The 12,463-nt window shown below is 38.7% G+C and overlaps 4 protein-coding genes across 4 annotated transcripts; 2 read left to right on the top strand and 2 right to left on the bottom strand.

The window, feature by feature from the left end:
• The first annotated feature begins 244 nt into the window (after positions 1 to 244).
• Positions 245 to 2,657, top strand: knop1 (lysine-rich nucleolar protein 1). The gene is made up of 7 exons (XM_033970382.2): positions 245 to 335; positions 551 to 625; positions 770 to 841; positions 921 to 1,925; positions 1,996 to 2,067; positions 2,138 to 2,206; positions 2,324 to 2,657. The coding sequence occupies exons 4-7, from the start codon at positions 963 to 965 to the stop codon at positions 2,627 to 2,629; spliced, it is 1,410 nt and encodes a 469-aa protein (XP_033826273.1). The 5' UTR covers positions 245 to 335; positions 551 to 625; positions 770 to 841; positions 921 to 962; the 3' UTR covers positions 2,630 to 2,657.
• Positions 2,658 to 3,169: 512 nt separating this feature from the next.
• exosc1 (exosome component 1) lies at positions 3,170 to 5,869 on the bottom strand. The gene is made up of 8 exons (XM_033973595.2): positions 5,781 to 5,869; positions 4,831 to 4,946; positions 4,568 to 4,642; positions 4,375 to 4,463; positions 4,258 to 4,291; positions 4,127 to 4,177; positions 3,956 to 4,040; positions 3,170 to 3,831 (listed from the first exon to the last, which is right to left on the bottom strand). The coding sequence occupies exons 1-8, from the start codon at positions 5,806 to 5,808 to the stop codon at positions 3,725 to 3,727; spliced, it is 585 nt and encodes a 194-aa protein (XP_033829486.1). The 5' UTR covers positions 5,809 to 5,869; the 3' UTR covers positions 3,170 to 3,724.
• A 152-nt stretch (positions 5,870 to 6,021) lies between these two features.
• pgam1b (phosphoglycerate mutase 1b) lies at positions 6,022 to 7,779 on the bottom strand. The gene is made up of 4 exons (XM_033973366.2): positions 7,354 to 7,779; positions 6,845 to 7,119; positions 6,595 to 6,775; positions 6,022 to 6,497 (listed from the first exon to the last, which is right to left on the bottom strand). Exons 1-4 carry the CDS (start codon positions 7,652 to 7,654, stop codon positions 6,328 to 6,330), a joined length of 927 nt encoding a protein of 308 aa, XP_033829257.2. The 5' UTR covers positions 7,655 to 7,779; the 3' UTR covers positions 6,022 to 6,327.
• Positions 7,780 to 8,198: 419 nt separating this feature from the next.
• pi4k2a (phosphatidylinositol 4-kinase type 2 alpha) lies at positions 8,199 to 11,959 on the top strand. Its single transcript, XM_055224387.1, has 9 exons — positions 8,199 to 8,680; positions 9,444 to 9,644; positions 9,729 to 9,860; positions 9,987 to 10,144; positions 10,256 to 10,313; positions 10,394 to 10,493; positions 10,588 to 10,721; positions 10,827 to 10,886; positions 11,054 to 11,959. The coding sequence occupies exons 1-9, from the start codon at positions 8,345 to 8,347 to the stop codon at positions 11,213 to 11,215; spliced, it is 1,341 nt and encodes a 446-aa protein (XP_055080362.1). The 5' UTR covers positions 8,199 to 8,344; the 3' UTR covers positions 11,216 to 11,959.
• Positions 11,960 to 12,463: the final 504 nt, after the last annotated feature.

The raw sequence follows: 12,463 nt of genomic DNA, 5'->3' as shown, positions 1-12,463 counted from the left end.
AAATTAAAACTTAGATTAAAGTCTCACAGAGCATGAGACATAACCGTTGCTTCGGTTAGCGTCACACCCCCAGGGAATGTTGATAACGTCAGCTGCAGTGTATCAATAGTTTAGTAATGGTAGAGAGAAGGTTTATAATTTTGGTGCAATATAATACGACCATTAATTAATACAAACACACATTTGAATAAAACAACGAAGTAGTGTATTTAACCACGTGTCCGTCCGTTGCTATGGTGCATAACGACACCCGGACCCGGAAGATATCGAATTGCTTCCGGATCAAGTCAACAACCGGGCTCAAACAACACGTGAATATTACAGAAAGCTTCAAAGTAAGCCTTGTTATCGCATTATAGTGTGTTACTTTAGCATATTCAGCTGGTACATCTTCCATGTATGTAAATTAATGGATTTTCATGCGCGTGTAGATATATGATCGCGTTTAGCTAGCGTTCTGGCTAACTAGCATATCAAGATACTCAAAAACATTAGACTCGACAAAAACGATTAAATGTGATCAATGTCAAATAGACCTTTTATGTTTCAGACGGATTCAGATGAGGACGTGGTCTTCGTTTGCGAAAAGCCTGGTGTTAAAGTCCGAGTACCTCCAGTTGACTGGGTACAATGTTTTACTTAACGCTAGTATATTCGTCATTCCATTGTTATTATGACACGAACATATGCGTCATTTTGTTTATTATTTATTTTTCAGTGCAGTATAATTATAATTATTTTTCCTTTTGTCGTACATGATTGAATCCAGGAAAAATTGCAGATTCTACAGAGAGAGATTGATCATGGGTCCTTGCCATACCTGACACCAACATTTTGCATTGTAAGTCGTGGTTTTGTTTTGATATATTATTTGCACAAAACATTTTGGCTGTTTCCATTTGAATTTTGTTTTTCATTAGGAAAGTCTGAGGGTTATTCCTGTAAAGGGATCAGAAGAAAACATGAAAATGAACAGCAAGGAAGGTGCTCCAAAAAAAGACATGATAAAGAAGGTTAAAAAGCAAAAGAAAAATGACATCCCTGAGGTGAAAATGGAGAATATAGTCAAGACTGAGGAAATGCTTGTTGAAGCGTCTGACAACAATGAGATAAAAAAGAATAAGAAGAAAAGAAAGTTGACTACAGAGCCTACTAATGTAATAGATGATGCACATGTTGGAGAAGTCATCAAAAAGAAGAAGACTGAACACACAGATTCTGCAGATAATTTACAGGAAGGGCCAGTGAAAGAGAGAAAGAAAAAAATCAAAAACAAATCTATGCAAACTGAATCTAATATAGAAATTGTAAAAATGGAGGATGTTGAAGACAACTGTGCTCTGCAAGATGTGAAAAAGACATCAAAGGAACATAATAAAGTTAAACACAAAATTGTTACAAACACAAAGAAAACTGAGAAGAAAGATAAAAAGAAGAAAACAAAACAGCTCACAGAAGAGGATATTTCTAATATTAAAACCATTAAAGCAAAAAAGTCAAAGAAAGATAAACCAAAAGTGGAAGAAAATGACATAAAAACTCCTGAGAGCGGTCATATTGAAAATGGAAAGACGAAAAAGAAAAAAGTGTCTATAAGTGTTGCAAAAGAACTGGAAGGCACAGAGTCAAGTCAAGTAAAGAAAAAAAAACACAAAAAAACAAAGTCTGAAAATGAAATGGATACAGTTGTGGATACAAAAAAATATAAGATGCCACAAGATAATTTCAATCTAACAGAAAGTCCTAAACCAAAAAAAAAGAAGAAGAAGAAGCCAGAAGAAAGTGACAAAGAACCTTTATTGGGTAAAGTTGAAGCTACAAGCAAAAGTAAACTGAAGAAACGCTCTAAAAAGGTTGAGAGCAAAGATGACATTGAGGCTGATGCTGGTACAAAAAAGAAAAAAAAAATTAAACAAGAACAAGAGGTACATACAAAATGAAGTCTAAATAGGGAGGTATTTCAAAAAACAACTAATGAATATGGTCCATTTCCAGGAGTACCCACAAGCGGAGGTGGTTTTCCTTTCAGAAAAGGCTGGCAATACTGACGAAGTAAATGTCAACAAGGTGAATACAGATGAAAGTATCTAGAAATTATATAAAATTTAATGATTCATATTAATAACTTTTGTTATAGGAGAGAAGAAAGGCCTTGCAAATGGAAATTGACCAAGCATCTCAGCCAAAGAAACCAGTTAAACCCTTGGCATGTTGTTTTCCTTTCATATAAAAATACATTTTAAAAATACATATATATATATATATTTTTTTTTTTTCAAAAATGGCTTGAGTAGCGTATTTCATGTGCTCTACCATTTCTTAGGGTTTGGGACAGTGGAGCACAGCGGAGTTTGGGAGCTCAGAACAACAGCAGAAGTTTCTCCGTTTAATGGGGGGCTTCAAGAAAGGGTTTCAACCAGCTTCTGTCAATGGTGGAGGTGGAAACATGGCTCTGGGAAGGGATGCACAGCAGCAGCTTCAACAAGGACTTCTGGGAGAGTTTGAGCGTGCCCACTCACGGCGCATGGACTCCAGTAACAAGGGAGCTGGACTTGGTTTCACAGCTCCATCCACTAAGAAGTTTTCTATTGATGCAAATGCTACTCGCTCCATACGCTTTGATGACTGAAATCAGTATGATAAAGATTATATTAATCTTGATCATTGAAGATTGTAGTATGTGTGTATCCTTGAATTAAATGTAAATGTCCCTTGTGGAAATGAATAGGAAAATATTCTTCAACTAATAATAATAATGCCTTACCCTTGCAATGCGCTTTACAGGCTTGTCAAAGTGCTACACTATAGTCATTATTCATTCATTTCCACACTTGGTGATGGTAAGCTACTATTGTAGCCACAGCTGCCCTGGGGCAGACTGACAGAAGTGAGGCTGCCTATCTGTGCCATCGGCCCCTCCGACCACCACCTATCATTCACACACACACCACTTTCATACTAGGCAATGTGGGTGAAGTGTCTTGCCTAAGACTTGCCTAACACTCTAACCACTGAGCCACTGTCACCCCTACAGCTACAGTCCAGTCTGTTTACATTAATAAAAGTAAATCGGCCCACTTAGTTATGCTACTTGAAAATTAAAGAACAGCCAATTGACACATTACTGGTAAAACCTACAGGGTAATTAGCAATAGCATCTTGTTTTTTTGATAGTCACTTTATTTCATTCACATAGTACTCCTATGAGTTAAGAAGAAAAAAAAAAGTTTTCTTTTGTTAACAATGGAAATTAGAGAAACATCTTGACTATCATATGTAAAACTTCAATATTCCGGGCATATCTGACTTGGTAGAGGTATAGTCAAAGTTCAGACTACCTCAAATGCAGTTAAGTCACAAACACTTAAGCTTTGCCAACACTAAATTCAGTGCCCAGACTCAAGTACTGCTAAACTCTGCTCTCATTTAGCAGTACTACAGTAATGTTCAGCATTTGGATGTTGAGGGACTTTCCTAAGTATCTACATGATTTGTTTACATATTAAGGTTTTGGTTTGTTCTCACCACCACAAAATGCAATACATTGGGAAGAGAAACTTTTGGAAACACTCAGATGTGACATCACAAGCAGCCAACAATATACTGTACAAGGCCTTTCTCTTGAAAGTCATCAGGAATGATAGCCACGGGTAAAGCATATCATGGCGCCAAGAGAAAGGGAATGAGGAGGGAAGCTGTGTGTTCCTTGTGCAGCTTTTATCTTTCAAGCTTCCAGATACTCAGGCTGCACACGGGCCACCTTTCGAAACTCCTTGGTGTGTGTTTGAGGGCACTGCATCTCACACCAGCTGATGGGGATCATCTGGGCACCTGAAAATAAATCAATCAGGTAAGTTTGATACCAGTAGTATTACTATTTTTGTAAGTTTAAAAGACATGCAAGATGAGATGTTTTGTATTACTGAATGCATTTTGGGATAAAAAGAAATGTTACCTGCTTCACTGTGGGCCACTACTACTCCGAGTTCATTCTCTGCAGTGGTCAACAAGTAGTTAGACTGTACGTCACCCAGAGAAATCTTAAGTAATATGTCAAGGTTTTTTGAGATTTTACAAACAATTTGTTATAAGTTATGTTGTTTACAAGATGATAAAAAGAGGATACAACTTTGGCTAGAACAATGTCACCAGGTCTGAAGCTTTTGTAGGTTTCAACCTAAGATTAAAAAGAAAAAGATCATTTAAATATAATGCCACTGAAAGTCTCCAATAACATAATGATAAAGTTTCACTTACCTTGTCTTTTTCAGTTGCACGTACGTCTTCTTTCCTGTCAAGGTAAATAAAGTAGTAAGTAAGTTTGTTATGGACAAAAAAAGTATGCATTTGGGTTGGTGTGTGCTTTAACGTTACCTAATTGTTCCCCTAAAGCGGTCCTTAAGCGGTGTGGAGCCAACATAAAGAATGTGGACTTTAGCAAACCTCGGGTTGATACTGGTTACCTGACAATATATAAGACAATTGGTATTTAAAAACACTTCCTTTTGGATGAACATACAGTATATCAGGCATAGTGTTAATCCAAAACAAGTATTATGTAACATACCTTACAGGTGACTATTGCACCTACATCTGGCAATAGTTGTGTTTCAGTTTCTCTCACAACTGAGATCACTGGCAACTAAAAGGCAAGATAAATTTGCTTTAAAAAAGGACTGGTTCAAACACAACCTGCAAACCAGTTTGAAAACATAACACACAAATGCCATATATTTCAGCTGACACAGGCTGTGCAATCATTGCGCAACTGCATTACTTGGCAAGGTTGACAACTTTAAACATGCTTTCAACGCCCGACACACCCCTCACCTCCTCTCCCTCGTTTTTCCTGAGCACATAGCCTGCTAGTGCAGAGTAGATATATCCATGCCGCAAATACACTCCTGTGCCAGGAATACAGTCTTCAATGCTGCATAGCTTGTCACCTGGAGAAAAAAAATAAGATGGATCATCTGCTGGACCAAAGCCAGTAATTCTGAACATTACTGCTTTTAAAGCAAACAACATGGTATTATGGTTTCTAATACATTCGTCGTTCGGTTTAACAGAAATAATCATAAAGTAGGGAAACTCTGAATATTACATTTGGCCAGCAGCTTTCAAATGAATAAACAAATCTTTCATTAAGCATTATGCAAGTCAGTCTGTAGTGCAATAGACAATACTCTGCAGATTTGTCCATCGATAAAATAAATTTAAAATATCCGTGGAACCAAGTTATTGCCCCATTAGATAAACCACAAAATATCTTCTTTATGGCAAAGCAAGACTGACATTTACGTGACCGTCATAATGACAGCTTTTAAAACTCGTTATAACACCTCTTTGACATTTTGTTTTGCGACTGGGGGAGTCTGAATCAAAAACGTGAAGGAATGCTGTTGTCCTGCCCTAGGCGATGGGCAGGGCTCCAGAGTCCTGATATAGTAGAAAGTAAAAGCTGGAAAGCATGGAAACATAACAGTTTATTTTTGTCCAAACCTCATAATATGGGTGAACTTTAATGTATCACTTTTACACTGCAAGGAAGATAGTATGTACAATTTGATTTAAAAAGATCAATCTTTGCTTGAAGGCATTGCCCACCCCATGCTGTCAGATGGAAATGATTAACTGAACGTTATCTATTATTCTGAAGTGTTTCTAGAAATATCTAAACACACTGTACATTAGGTTACGTGTTTACAAGTCAAAATATACGTTTGGGTACTGTTACGAATACTTTTAAAAGGTTTTAATAAGAAGTTTATGGGACTTACCTGGAACACACAGCTTCATGGGCGACATGTTTTCGAGAAGAGAAGATTGTCGGGCGATTGGTTGTGACGTCAGGTAGAAGTGAGTTTTGATTGGACAGTCGAAGTTGAAACGGAAGTAAGGGCACACGTGCCTGTCAGCCATCTTTAATAAGGGCAAAACGAATTAGTTGGAGCGTGGAATTCGGCTGTATTATATTTATCGTGTGTATAAAATGTGTTGTTTGACACAAAGTCAGAGATACTATTCTCAAAAAAACAACTTTATTATACTCAGCTCACAGAATGATTCCTTTGGTTTGTTTTGATTATGGTCTTGTTTGCTTATTCCTGTTGTAAGAATGCAACTATAGATCTGGTTTGTAAACAAATAAAATAGTTATGCACATTGTGGGTGGGTATTTATTTATTTGTGTGGGGACCCTAATCTGTATACACACGTAATCCAATGTCTTTGTGTGTTCATAGGGGAAAGCTACCCAAGTATACAACATCTGTGAAAAGTTTATTTCAGGATGAGTTGATGTTTCAATGGAAAAGACGTTTGAGCCTATTTTTTAGCTTTGCCCTGGGCTGCCACTGCTTCCATCGCCTTCTTTACAGTCTCCTCATCTCCCAGAAACTGCATGGGTCCTAAAGGCTTCAGGTTTTTATCAAGCTCATAGAGAATGGGAATGCCAGTGGGTAGGTTAAGCTCCATGATGGCTTCTTCTGACATGCCTAAAAAATAGTCATTATAACATTTTCAAAATGATTCAGCATTGTTTTCAGTGTTAAAATTCCATATCTTATTCTGATGTTTGTAACAGGTACATACCTTCAAGGTGTTTGACAATACCTCGAAGGCTATTGCCATGAGCAGCAATTAGCACTCTTTTTCCTTCTTTAATTTGTGGGACAATCTCTTCATTCCAAAAAGGCAGCGCTCTAGTGATGGTGTCCTTAAGACTTTCACATGTTGGAAGCTGATCTTCAGTTAGGTCAGCATAACGTCGATCCTATATGAGCAAATTAAGAGGTCATCAGATAAATGTCATAAATATACCAAAGTTTCACTGAGGCGCCACCTTGCTGATGTTCTGGTAATAGTCATGCGTTTCATCCATGGGTGGAGGGGGGATGTCAAAAGAACGTCTCCAGATCTTGACCTGGGCCTCTCCGTGTTTTGCCGCCGTCTCAGCCTTGTTCAGCCCAGTCAGAGCACCATAGTGGCGTTCATTGAGACGCCAGGTCCGATGAACAGGCAGCCACATCTGGTCAATGCCATCCAGGACAAGCCACAGAGTGCGAATGGCTCTCTTCAGGACCGAGGTGTAGCAAACATCAAACTCATAACCAGCGTCTGTAGGAAAAACAAAACAAAACATTATACATACAAATTTATACAGGGCATGAGGTCAATGCTTTGGTAGGTCTAGTAACGTCCCTGAATGCACTTATTGGATTTATATACCGTTTTCTCTTGTCATGGATCTTAAGCTATTTGTCTCCACTCTCCATCGTAGTTGCATAAGTAGTTAAATCTAAAGACGGCAAGTGCCCTATGGCCCATGGGATTGTACGAGGCGCTGCGTACCTCTCAGAGCCTGTCCTCCTCTCCTGGCCTCCTGTTCCCCAGTCTCACTTAAATCTGCGTCAAACCAGCCACAGAAACGGTTTTCCTGATTCCAGCAGCTCTCTCCATGGCGGATCAGGACTAGTTTGTATCCAGCCATCCTCTCACCAAGGGCACCTGCGCCGTATTTCCGGAAACTTTGGCGAAAATGATTGTCCTCGAGTGCACACAGAAATGCCAAAGATCTGTCTTGGCGTTGCCCAAACCACCCAGAAACAAAGATGCTATTCTGGAGCTTTGGTGCCAAAATCCTTTGGAGCATGAACTTGAGAGTTTACCAGGAGTGTCTCCTTCCCTGGTTCCCAGCGATTCAGCCAATCGCAGAGTAGCACTGTGTCAGTATCCTACAGTAGACGGAAGAAGATGCTCACGGCATAAAATGTCACTTTCAACTACTCAATGCATCATTTGCCAAAAGTGCAACTATGGCAGCATCAGAAATTTTTTTTATGTTTGTTAATAATTTGTGCTTCGACTTATATGTTTAGATGAAAACAAACAAGCAGACAAAAAGCAGCATATTAAACTGGCAAAAAGATCAAGTAGCATTCTGAAATAAACTAGAAAGATGAAAGGTAATCCTAGGGGTAAACGAGACATGTAGGCCTGCATAGAACGATTTAGATTAACTCCACTGTCGGAGTGATAATCAAACGTGTTTTAACTGGTGGGACTCTCACGTGCTTTCCTTACGTTCATAGGATTGTGACCACTCATTTTTAAGATACGAATATTTACAGAGATTCTAAACGCTGATTGGTTAAAAAAGAAACACTATACTCATCTGTCCCGCCTCCTCCCGGAAGCTGAGAGTCAGATGATTTTTCTTTTGCTGTTTTCCTGTTAGCTAGCGCCGTAGCCAACAAAACAACAACCACCTCACTGTATTTCCTTCTTGACGCTTTACTTCTCCAGTTTTCTCTACTCTTACCTCTGGAGTCCTGTCGCAAACATGGATGAGACGAGCCCGCTTGTCTCACCACTACGCGACTCCGGTGAGTACTACGGTCCCACAGAACACACCAGTCCGCGGGGCACACTTGCGGGGACACCGGGCTCTGTGGTTCGAATTCCGGCTGGTAGTCCAGGGCGCAGTCGGGAGAGACAGCCATTGCTGGACCGTGACCGAGGAGGTTCTCCGCGGGACCCACATCACAACGAGTTCCCCGAAGACCCGGAGTTTAGAGAAATCATCCGAAAGGCCGAGAGAGCCATAGAGGAGGGCATCTACCCAGAGAGGATCTACCAGGGATCCAGTGGGAGCTATTTTGTCAAAGACTCGCAGGGGGTAAGAGCGAGTGCATGACAGTGCTTTTTAAAGTAAAGACAGGCTACTATTTCCCCTCTCAGATCAGTGTTTTAAAAGTATTTATCCATGTGCCAACTGTATGTTTCTAGTATTGTAAATTGTTTAGTTTTAGCAACCATAATACTTGTAGCGCATTTTGCCATAGCCATTATTTTTATATATCTTTAAACCAAGAAGCTTTAAGTTTTTTCTTTTGTATCTGATTCTGATCTCTCTGCAAGCATGCTAAACAGTAAACTTTGATCTTTGTTTCTGAGGCTCATAGTGCATCTTATATCCTGCTTGTGGTCTGTTACAACCACTCTTGGTAGAGAAATGCAAGTTGACGTTTGTTTCACTTGACTTTTTATTGTATTAATTGATTTAAATCCAGAATATAATACATTATTATATTTTATGTAGGAAGTATTCAGAATTTGAGCAGATTTTGGGGTTTAGTGACCAATGTGCTTAGTAGTCATGTGGTCTCTCTTTAGAGGATGTAATTCTCACAATGAGGGAGTTTAAATGTTGTAATTGGTGTAATGTGCATGTGTCATAGTGGAGGTTTAGTAACATTGACACTTATTTATCATCTGACGCAACTCAAAAAATTGTGTCTTAAATTATATTAAATAACACTCAGAAAAAAGAGAGAACTATGCAATTGACATAAGACTCATCTTAAAAGAGTATACATACTGCCTCTGTTTGTTCAGCCTCTATTTTGTATTCACTGTTTTTCTTCTGTCTGTATTTATAGAAGATTATTGGAGTATTTAAGCCAAAGAATGAGGAGCCCTATGGTCACCTAAACCCCAAGTGGACTAAATGGCTGCAGAAGCTCTGCTGTCCATGCTGTTTTGGTCGTGACTGTTTAGTTCTTAACCAGGGATACCTTTCGGAGGCAGGGGCCAGCTTGGTTGACCAAAAACTTGAACTGAACATAGTTCCCCGAACAAAGGTACAAACCCCTCAAATGATACTTGCGGGCTTCTTGTTCAATACAAATGAGTACATTTAATATTTTATTCATTTGTTTCTTTAGGTTGTGTATTTGGCTAGTGAAACTTTTAATTACAATGCCATAGATAGAGTTAAATCCAGAGGAAAGAGGCTGGCTTTGGAAAAGGTGCCAAAAGTGGGCCAACGCTTCCATAGAATTGGACTGCCTCCAAAGGTAAAACAGATAAAAAAGTTTATTTGGAGAGTTCTGAGTTTCAACTATGATAATGTAAACCACGGTTGATTTTTAAGAAACTGATTTGCATAACATCTGAAACCCTCTTGTGTTTGACATCTCTAGGTTGGTTCTTTCCAATTGTTTGTGGACGGCTACAAGGATGCAGATTTCTGGCTGCGCAGGTTTGAGGCAGAGCCTTTGCCTGAGAATAACAACCGCCAGCTACAGCTGCAATTCGAGCGGCTCGTTGTCCTTGATTACATCATCAGAAACACAGGCAAGTCTATGGCTCGTAAAATCAAAGTAATGTTGAAGGAATTGGACATTTTACTTAAAACTTGTGACAGTATTAATACATTTGAACCTTAAAATTGCTTTACTATTGTAGACAGAGGAAATGACAACTGGCTGCTTAAGTATGATTGCCCAATGGATTCTTCAGGGAACAGGGTAATGTCACACACCAATAGCTTTATATTTTCATTGAAATGCAAACATTTTGCTTTTGTTTTTTTTCATGTTTGTTTTAGGATACTGACTGGGTGGTTGTTAAGGAACCAATTATCAAGTTAGCAGCAATAGATAATGGTCTTGCATTTCCACTTAAACATCCAGATTCTTGGAGAGCATGTAAGCATCTTACATTCTTATTTTATTGACTTTAACCACATAGTTGTGTTTTCACAATGATACATTCATAACTTTCATCTTATCAAATCTACAGACCCTTTTTATTGGGCGTGGCTTTCCCAAGCCAAAGTCCCATTTTCTCAAGAAATCCGAGAGTTGGTTCTGCCCAAACTGTCAGATCCAAATTTTATCAAAGACCTGGAAGAGGATCTCTATGAACTGTTTAAGGTTTGTGGAGTGTTTTTACATACAAATTTCCAATACAACTAAGAATAATAAAACTAGGATTAAATATATGTGCATATGTGTCAATTGTTTTATTGTGCTTTATAGAAGGACCCTGGTTTTGACAGGGGCCAGTTTCACAAACAAGTCTCTGTGATGAGAGGGCAGGTGAGTTTTCTTCAAAGAAGTTAATGCAGTTATCCAAATAAGACCAAATGCAGCTAAAAAAACCTAAATTTTCTCTAAGCGTTGTGACCTACTATTAGAAAAAAGCACTTTGAGTTTAGTGGTATAAAGGGTTTATAACTATACACTTATGTGCCTCACTCCTTTAGATTCTGAATTTGTGCCAAGCCCTGAAGGATGGTAAAACTCCTCTTCAGCTTGTCCAGATGCCCCCAGTAATTGTTGAAACGGCCAGAGCACCTCAGCGAGCCAACAGTGAATCCTACACACAGAGTTTCCAAAGCAGAAGACCATTCTTCACCTGGTGGTAGGATTGGACACTGGACAACAGTATGAAGTGGATCCACTGTGTACTGAGCGACAGATTTTTACTCATTAAACTAATTCCATCCATTTGACTCCATTAACGGATATGAGGTCTGGTAACGGGGGAACTGAAAAGAATCACTTCTGTGAGATTGTGAGTACCACTGAAGTTCAAATAATGTTCTTCTCTGAAGGTACAACCTGATTTACATATCTGTTTATGCACACGCATGCCAGTCAAAAGCCTTTAATTATGTTTTTTGATGGTAGCTATTGCATTCCACATTTTTATTTTACATTTCTGCCTTTAAACATTCACTCTTTCCAGTGCAATTTAAAAGGATCCCCTGGTTTGTGACAACAAAAGTGCCATTACTGTGGTTATTGTTAGTTAAGAATTTGTAAGTGTACACTAAAGGTTTTACATTGAACTAAACTAAACAAACTGGTTTCACAGTGGCTAAAGGTTCATGTAAGAAAAAGGACAATGAGTTGAGAATGTTTAAGAACGAACAGGGGCATATTATTCCTCATACGACCTCACTGAGGCACAGCTGCATCTCTTCTTTGAGATTGGTTAAATCCACTGCACCAACTCTGTCTGGTTACTGTGTCTACTTTCTTGGGTGGATGAAAGTAAACAAAGTGACCTCCTGCTACTGAACGGACTTAAACTGTATTGTGAAAATGCACTGTAATTTGTATGTAATATTTAATGATAGATTAATTAAAATACTATTAATACAAATCACTACAGTGTTTGTACTGAATACTTGTTTGATTCAGCGGTGTAGTCTTTAGTGGAGGTTTCGATGAAGGTATTGAGTCTTTTGCAGTCGCATGCTGTGCCACTCCCAACCTCCAGGAAGATTAATTATTTTGTCTCTTGACAAAATAAATTGGTAAATCACTTGTTTCAGTGGTTTTCCTCCATGACAGAATATCAAGAAACTGCCTCCTTATTCCTGAAACAGACACATTGTGGTAGAGGGGTGGATGGTTTCACTTAGAATGTTTTAAATAGATTTCTTTTATATTTCTATTTCCCCATCAAGAAAGTCCTTTGATTACCCTTAAATGAAAAAGAATCCATGGAACAGCAAAAAAAAAAAAAAATCTTATTAACTATGGTTTGTACTGTACCCTCTCTAAAACGGGCATGGCTTTATTCCTGAAATCTAATTTTATGAAAGAGGAATGTCCAAAGTGAAGCGTGACGGTGTATACTCAGTCTTGTGAGGTCATGCTCAATT

Source organism: Periophthalmus magnuspinnatus, chromosome 1 (assembly GCF_009829125.3).
Source record: "Periophthalmus magnuspinnatus isolate fPerMag1 chromosome 1, fPerMag1.2.pri, whole genome shotgun sequence".
Taxonomy (NCBI): domain Eukaryota; kingdom Metazoa; phylum Chordata; class Actinopteri; order Gobiiformes; family Gobiidae; genus Periophthalmus; species Periophthalmus magnuspinnatus.
Note: the sequence above shows the minus strand (reverse complement) of the source record. Positions and strands in the feature narration are given on the sequence as shown.

Excerpts from the sequence above, each read along its gene's own strand:
- knop1 (XM_033970382.2), top strand. The coding sequence starts at position 963 with ATGAAAATGAACAGCAAGGAAGGTGCTCCAAAAAAAGACATGATAAAG. Across the intron at positions 1,926-1,995 it reads AAATTAAACAAGAACAAGAG|GAGTACCCACAAGCGGAGGT; the intron begins GTACATACAAAA and ends GTCCATTTCCAG. Across the intron at positions 2,207-2,323 it reads AGAAACCAGTTAAACCCTTG|GGTTTGGGACAGTGGAGCAC; the intron begins GCATGTTGTTTT and ends ACCATTTCTTAG.
- exosc1 (XM_033973595.2), bottom strand. The coding sequence starts at position 5,808 with ATGTCGCCCATGAAGCTGTGTGTTCCAG. Across the intron at positions 4,643-4,830 it reads GGAAAAACGAGGGAGAGGAG|TTGCCAGTGATCTCAGTTGT; the intron begins GTGAGGGGTGTG and ends CTTGCCTTTTAG. Across the intron at positions 4,178-4,257 it reads GTGCAACTGAAAAAGACAAG|GTTGAAACCTACAAAAGCTT; the intron begins GTAAGTGAAACT and ends TTTTAATCTTAG.
- pgam1b (XM_033973366.2), bottom strand. The coding sequence starts at position 7,654 with ATGCTCCAAAGGATTTTGGCACCAAAGCTCCAGAATAGCATCTTTGTT. Across the intron at positions 7,120-7,353 it reads AGGAGGACAGGCTCTGAGAG|ACGCTGGTTATGAGTTTGAT; the intron begins GTACGCAGCGCC and ends TTTTTCCTACAG. Across the intron at positions 6,498-6,594 it reads TATTGTCAAACACCTTGAAG|GCATGTCAGAAGAAGCCATC; the intron begins GTATGTACCTGT and ends ACTATTTTTTAG.
- pi4k2a (XM_055224387.1), top strand. The coding sequence starts at position 8,345 with ATGGATGAGACGAGCCCGCTTGTCTCACCACTACGCGACTCCGGTGAG. Across the intron at positions 10,494-10,587 it reads TCCAGATTCTTGGAGAGCAT|ACCCTTTTTATTGGGCGTGG; the intron begins GTAAGCATCTTA and ends TCAAATCTACAG. Across the intron at positions 10,722-10,826 it reads ATCTCTATGAACTGTTTAAG|AAGGACCCTGGTTTTGACAG; the intron begins GTTTGTGGAGTG and ends TGTGCTTTATAG.